General features: G+C 34.9%; 1 protein-coding gene across 2 annotated transcripts; it reads right to left on the reverse strand.

Annotated features, from left to right (window-relative positions):
- Positions 1–580: 580 nt before the first annotated feature.
- parp3 (poly (ADP-ribose) polymerase family, member 3) lies at positions 581–7,332 on the reverse strand. 2 transcript variants are annotated; one of them, XM_051897514.1, is made up of 12 exons: positions 7,203–7,297; positions 6,872–6,938; positions 5,987–6,178; positions 4,956–5,081; positions 4,666–4,845; positions 4,420–4,564; positions 3,531–3,751; positions 3,155–3,310; positions 2,528–2,608; positions 2,075–2,252; positions 1,728–1,871; positions 581–1,617 (listed from the first exon to the last, which is right to left on the reverse strand). In XM_051897514.1, exons 3-12 carry the CDS (start codon positions 6,164–6,166, stop codon positions 1,439–1,441), a joined length of 1,590 nt encoding a protein of 529 aa, XP_051753474.1. In that variant the 5' UTR covers positions 6,167–6,178; positions 6,872–6,938; positions 7,203–7,297; the 3' UTR covers positions 581–1,438. The 2 variants fall into 2 exon arrangements, with proteins under 2 accessions (XP_051753474.1, XP_051753473.1); XM_051897513.1 differs by lacking the exon at positions 6,872–6,938 and having other exon boundaries at positions 7,203–7,332.
- Positions 7,333–7,560: the final 228 nt, after the last annotated feature.

Below are 7,560 nucleotides of genomic sequence, written 5' to 3' on the forward strand. Positions count from 1 at the left end.
GTGCCACTTTGGGATATTTTGGAGGAGCAAGTGAGAGAATGTTTTCCTCCACCAGAGTCATATAGTGACCTGGCCACAGTTCTGGAAGAGGAATGGCCCAAATTCCCTCTGGCAACTGTTCAGGACTTGTGTCTGTCATTCCCAAGATGAATTGATGCTGTATTGGCCGGTAAAGCAGGCCCTACACTATACTAACAAATTATTGTGGTCTAAATCCCGGTGTTTTAGTTTTATTGTCCAACCCCTGAATATAGTTTTCAAAAATATATACATTTTTTGATATTTTGCAGTTTTAGGATATTTTGCATTTTTTGCAAATAGGCATGTGTGGTGTTTAAAGAATGTGGGCAAAGACTGTCATACTGCTGTCCTCTTTATCTCAGAACAATTGATATTGATTATAACTGCACATATAAAGTCTAGCAAAGGATTCATTTCTATAATGAAAATCTAACCTTTGTGAACACAGTTTCACAGATTGCATACAGTGCTGTGTATCTAATGGGACTTGTTCAATAAAACCTTTGTGCTTTGAAAAGTGACATCTACTGGTTATGAGGAGAACACAACACTACAAGTATATAATTATAATCATTTATTATCTTCAGTTTTTTTCAGTACTAAGCAGTTACATTAACATTTACAACAAAACTTTACTTCAAAGCTTACAACATAAAAGAGAAAAATATATGGAATAATATCTATAGCTATTGTAGTACAATATAATTGTGTAAACAACTTAAAATAAATGCTTGGTAAAACAAACATCTAACCAAACAAAAGTATAAAGGGCCGTAATAGCATTAGACTTCCTTTAGAAGCAATGATTATCAGCAATATATGAGCAGCTTGCATGAATTAGTGCAAATTAGTGCAAATATTCTCAAATAATTTAATTAGGCTTCAATCATACTTCAGAATTTTTTTTTATAAAATACTCTTATTCTGTGTAAAATAAGAGTATTTAATTGACAAAAAAAAAAAAAAAACAAGCTTTCAAAAAAAATTACAATCTTTTATCCTTCTTCATTTTGGCCCTTTTTGAAAATGTTGTTCTTTTAATGAAATTACACATTTATTCAACATTTTTCAAATGTTTAAAGGTAAACATGTATGCTAACTTTTTATGACAGTACAGAAACCAGCAGTGATGTTTCTAATATGAATAACATAATTACAGAATAGTAATGATAGGAAGACATTCAAACCTCACTCAGAGAAAAGGCATAATGAGCAAACATACTGTAAGGCTATACCAACCAAAGTTTACAGTACATGATAAAGATGTAATGGAGTAATCAAATATTTGTAGACTTTCCGACTAATTAACTCAAACATTCAACGCTTTATACAGTATGTGAGAGTGAAATCACATAGCAAAAGTGGCATATATAAGTGGCTATATATGTAGCTACAGTTCCATGTTTTCAAATCAGCTCTAGTGATAATTGAACTTCAACTCCAGGAGGTATCGGATGCGACACTGGCTTTCCTCATAGATGAGATACTCACTGTTGTAGAAGTAACTTCCTTCGTACTGCTGCTGTTTTATGGCTTTTCCCTGAGGAACCGCCACCTTTTTACCATCAAACTCAATGGAGACATCTTTCGAGGGATCTGAAGAAGAGAAAAAATAAAAGAGACTGAAACATTGCCAAGAACTTAACATGCTGTACAAGTCAATAAAAAGAAATGAGTAATGATTTTTTAATTGTATTTAGAAAAACCTGGTTCTTGGGTTCCTCGTGCAACTACGCTGTCATAGCCAGCGGGAGCCTTCCTTAAGCTGCAATCATCCTGTGTGATGGTGTGTTCTTTTCCCAAAGCAACTTCATTTAGAAACATGATGCCAATGTTGTTGGATGGATGCACTGCAAACACAATAAAGAAATTAAGAAAAATCATTTTAGAGATAAAAAGTACCTATGAGTAATTTCTACCACATCACCAATTTTTGCACACTGGAAATGCAAGGAAATGTTGCTATGTTGTATCTAATTAAACTTCATATGTGTTTCTATTGTTCTTTTCCATTTGAAGTCTATACTGATGCAAAGAAGGTCCTGTTTCTCACCATAGCCCGCAGATTTTATGTTTTCAGAGGCAAAATAGATTCCCCTGCCCACACGTCCACCAGAATGGGGCATAATACGAAGGCCGCTCTTCAGAATGGCTGCAACCACTGCCACGTTTGTTCCATGCCAAAGCAGCTTCCGGTTCCCCAATGCATCATTTTCCCTGAAGCGCTCAGCCTACACAAGCAAATACACACACGAATGCACACACAAAGGATTTAATTAGGATAAGAAGAGACTCACTAATGAACAGAATTCAACACCCACTGAGGCCGAGTGCTCACTGCTGGTTTGAAATTAAATTAGGAAGCTAATGGGAACCTAACAAGAGTTCAAAATGACAGTACATTTGCACTTTTTTGACATTTAATGTTAAGATTTTACTGTTTACTTTTATCGTTTACTGCTTACTATGTGGAAACTTTAAACTTAAATTATGCAATACTATTCACCTCTGTATTTCTGTCAACTTCCCAGACGTCCACTAAAGTGAGTCCTTTGCGTCCAGTTGCATTCAAGTACTTCTCAATTATCTTAAATACAAAAAAGAGAAAGCACTTCTGAGCATACTGTAGTTTTTCTTTATCTATACCACATATCTATACATCAGTTTCAAGCTTAGTAAAGGTCCATAATTTAACTCATAACTTATAGACTTAAATAACTTAAAGACTTAAATGACTATAACAAAGGTTAAATAATATAACATCATTCATTATGTTTTTAAAATATGTTCATGCCTTCAGGGAAAATCTGGGAATTTTCATTTAAATCTGGAAATTTTGCATTTTGTTTTTGTTAAAAATTTGACATGTATATTTACAATTTTACAGTACAATATTTACATAAAATATTTTCAATTTTGCTATTGTAATATTTCTAGGTCATATTCTTAGGCAAGACATTCTGACAATCTGTTAATTCTTTAATTCAACTTTTCAGTGTTATGCTGATAATATTGTATCAATGTATAAACATTGTATCATTTATTCATTTTAAAAGTTTGTTTACCAGATTTAAATTAGATTTTGAATCCCTGATTTCCAATGTGGAATATAAATATTGCTGTGCATTGAAACCTTATATTCCTTCGATTTCTTATCCAGCAAACTTAGCTTGCATTTCAGAGACTGGTAATTTTGGTCAACTGGATGAGGCACCATATCCTTCATTTCTTCTGTGGCTTTCTCAGATTCAGCTTTAAGACTCTGGGCAACCTCGATGTCTGCAAGAACCTACAAGATACAAGCAAAACAAAGTTTGGATTTTGGTCACTCTTATCGAGATTGGCCATTCAGCTAACACAAGATCAGTGTTTGTTTTTCTGTTGTAGCCAAGACGTATGATTTGACTTAAACCTATTCTGAGAAATATTCACAGTAAAAGGTGTGACAACTAGCCATATTTCATGAAACTGAAACATTCTCAGTACACAGTAACTGCTTTGTATCTCACCAAAAGCATCTCCTTCTTGCCCTGAAGAACAGAATCATCAGAGATGATAGGGGGTCTGTTGCGGCCAAAGTTATGAGGAATAATGGTGAAGAATTTGTTGGTGAGTTCTTCTAACTTCTTTTGTTCCCCCTTCTTTATTGCAGCTTCAATCTCCTCCAAAGCCTCAAAGCCTTTGGCTATCTGCTGCTTGCTGAGTTTCCCCAAAGGCATCTTCTTAATATCTGACAGAGAAATATATGACACATGAAACTCCTTCACAGAAATGGATCTTATTTGATGATACAGATGGAGCTCAGAAAAGTGGTAGATATGGCTCAAATAGGAAGCAAAAAGTCCCACATTCAGTTTACAATCACAATGCCACAACTCCCCTGTGGCCTTCAGAAATGCATGTAAAATGGGAAATGAATCCCTGAGTGATCTGAAGTCTATTTCACTGACTTTTTAAAATATAACATTTTTCCAGTTACCAAATACAAGTTATAAACGAACCTCAGTAACATGGCTATTGAAACAAAAGAACTGGGACTTACAGTCCATTTAAAGTGCCCCTATTATGCTTTTTCAGATATGAACTTTCATGTAGTATGTAATACAGCTGTTTGTGAATGTAAAAGGTCTTCAAAGTTTCAAAGATCAAAGTCATCTGACCAATCAGAGCAGAGTAGGCTCTCAGAAAGGAGGGGTTTAGAGAGACCGAATCTTTGATCGAACCGTTTCAGACACTGTGAAAAAGGAGGTGATGCTGCAATGTATATTATGAGAAAATTATTATTTTTTTATGCATGTAAACCTATTGTGGGAGACCTCCAAAACAAAATTAGAAACCTTTAAAATAGCATAATAGGGAACTTTAATGATTCAAAGTTATATCACAATGATACTAAACCAAGGTTCATGCTGGACATGGCTTCTTTGAACATGTCGTTGTTGAAGATGAATCGGATGAGTCTTTGAGTTGCCTCATCCAATGTACAAGGCAGAACGTGTTGTTCACTTTTCACCTTCACATTTCCACCGTCTACAGAGTCCACCTGCAAGAAACACAAAACATTAGAAACTGTCAAATGTGTTAGTCTTTGGACAACAAGGACATGGCTTGTTGCTGCAAAAACTGATAAACAGGCTAAATTACCTTCACTTCTGCATCCTGATCCCCATCTACCTCTATCAATGTGTACTTCCCAGTATGCGAGACAAAGTTTTCTCGATCGCTCCAATTATTCTTGGTCTTGTCTTTGAATTTCTTTTCGAAAATCTTAACGGATGCATCAGCGGTAGATGGACCAGCTAAATTGTTTTGGCCTGACTCTCCCTGAAAACAGTGAAAGACAGGAAAATTAAGTAATCCATTAGAAGCTACAAGAGCATTTATGCAAATCATGTTGTGACATATTTGATGGACTTAAAAATGAAGCAACTTACAACTCTGCCCCATCTTGTCCAGCAATAGTACTTCCCTCCAGACACTAAGACTTGGATTACATAGAATTTGTTGTTGTTGTTTCCAATGTTAGTTTGGTTTAGCATACAGTCGTAATCTTCGTGAACCTGTTAGTTTGAATCACACAAGATGTTTCTGTGAATCAGGGCAAGTAATAGTTTGCATTTCTATAACAACTGAAAACTCACAATTCGCAATGAACTCAAGACATTAAAGGGATAGTTCACCCAAAAAAACGAAAATTCTGTCATTAATTAATCACTCTCATGTTGGTCCAAACCCATAAGACTTTCATTCATCTTCGGAACACAAATGAAGATATTTCTTAATAAAATCTGAGCTATTTCTGTTCTTCTTTTGACAGCTACGCAACTTCCACTTTGAAGCTTCAAAAAGTTCATAAAGAGTGGTTTAGTCCAAATTTTTTGAAGAGACTTCATTGCTTTATATGCTGAACAGACTGAATTTAGGATTTTATTCACATTTAAACATTGATCAGCAAACATAAACAGAAGCTCAACCATGCTTAATGCACGAGAACAAACCTCATTGGTTCTTATATAGAATCTCAAATATGCTACGTAACACGAGATTGAACCTCATTGGTTCTTGCACGTCAAGCGAACATGTTTGAGCTTCCATTTACCTTAACTGATGTGTGAGTTGATAAAGGTTTATATGTGAATAAAAGCCTACATTCAAACTGTTCATCATATAAAGCGATCGGGTCTCTTCAGAAAATTTGGACTAAACCATTCAATTCATATGGATTAGTTTTACGATCTCTTTATGAACTTTTTGAAGCATCAAAGTGGTAGTTGCATTGCTGTCATCGGAGGTACAGAAACTGAGCTAAAATTCTTACGGGTCTTATGGGTGAACGGAAGTCTTATGGGTTTGGAACAACATGAGGGTGAGTAAATGATGACAGAATTGTCATTTTTGGGTAAACTATCCCTTTAAATGTTAGTTAAACATAATTGTACATTATTTAAAACTTGTTTGGTCTCACCTCAGCGTTTGATAGATGACAGAAGCTGTCAGGGTTCCTCGTGCTTTTCACCTGCGGTGCTGTTGCCTTCAGGGCCTCTTTGACAGAGGTGAACTTGTCCTTTGGTGGAGCTTCAGGCTCCTTCTTTACCTTCTTCCCTCCAGCTTTGGTGCTTGATGTTGCCCTTCTCTTAGGTGCCATTCTCTTTCCTCTCTGTTCATAATTAATCATATAATGTTTAAATATTGTATATATTAAAACATTCAATAAACAATTGATCAGAGGTTATGTGGAGTCAGTTAGGCAAGACCTAGTACAATATGCAATACTTAAAGAGATAGTTCACTCCATAATGAAAATTCTGTCATCATTTACTCACCCTTATGTTATTCCAAACCTGTTTTTTTTTCTTTTGCTGAACACAAAGAAGATATTTTGAAGAATGTTGATAACCACATACTGTAGTTTGACAGTATCAACTGACTTCCTTAGTACTGATTCATTTTTCCCCCTATACAGGTCTCATACAGGTTTGGAACAACATGAGGTTGAATAAATGATTACAGAATTTTCATTTTTGGGTGAACTATCCCTTTAATATATTTAAAATACATTAAAAAAAAAAAGAAATAATATATTTTTTATGACAATATCACAGTTAAGTAAACATAAGGGTGAATTTTAAATTATTTCACCTTTGGGAACTTTTTTTTTTTTTTCTAACATGGAAAACCGGCAATTTATTAAGAAAATATTCCAAATGTTTCTTTATATATTCTTTTTTTAATCAACATTTTTCAAACCCCCAGTTTGGAAATAGTATGATATAAAATTTCAAAACATGATAAACAATAATTCAGCACAGTCAGGGTCCTGCTGAGACTGTAAGTAAATGCTGAAGTTTACTGTAAGTGACGTAGAGCTTCCTGGCAGCCTATCAGAAAACGCCTTCACAGAAATCACGGGGGTGTGTCTAGTCAACAATGAAAACATTTACTAAATGACAAATGTGTTCACAAAGAAACATATTATGTTATATGTGAAATTGCAAGTGTTCAGAATCGCGATTTTAAACATGAGGTATGGCCAGTCATGAGGTATGGGGTTAAAGCAAAGCTCGCGGCTAAAACGAGTGCACACTTGCAGCGTTACCTGTAGCAACATATAGTCTACAGAGCAATACGACCCGTAAAATATATTCGAGATTTTATTATTAAGCAGATGAAATGATACTGACCTGCTAGTGACGGTGCAGTGAAAGTTTGCAGATTCACTCACACTTCGGGAATGTCTGTCTGCAGCCTGACTTCCGTGTTTCTAAAAGTTTACGTCACATCCCTCCCTAGAGTTCAGACCTTTGTACCACAGTAACTGTAGTTTACACAAACATACGGTTACTACAATACTGTAAACCATCAGCTAATATGATATTAATATATCTTTCAGAATTTTCTGTCATTTTTTTCGTATCCTTTTTTTTTTCTTTTAAATGACAGTTGTATTGAATTACATCACCGAAGTTGTAATGTTTTAAAACACACATTTCATAATTCATAAAACACACAATTTGGTTCTGAAAATGTTCATGACGTTCA

This window comes from Ctenopharyngodon idella, chromosome 6 (genome assembly GCF_019924925.1).
Source record: "Ctenopharyngodon idella isolate HZGC_01 chromosome 6, HZGC01, whole genome shotgun sequence".
NCBI classification, from domain to species: domain Eukaryota; kingdom Metazoa; phylum Chordata; class Actinopteri; order Cypriniformes; family Xenocyprididae; genus Ctenopharyngodon; species Ctenopharyngodon idella.

What these genes read in the sequence shown, in the direction of transcription:
- parp3 (XM_051897513.1), bottom strand. Translation starts at nt 6,166, where the DNA reads ATGGCACCTAAGAGAAGGGCAACATCAAGCACCAAAGCTGGAGGGAAG. An exon ending in GTCATCTATCAAACGCTGAG is followed by an intron (nt 5,082 to 5,986) that starts GTGAGACCAAAC and finishes TCAAACTAACAG; the next exon opens with GTTCACGAAGATTACGACTG. An exon ending in GGACAAGATGGGGCAGAGTT is followed by an intron (nt 4,846 to 4,955) that starts GTAAGTTGCTTC and finishes CACTGTTTTCAG; the next exon opens with GGAGAGTCAGGCCAAAACAA.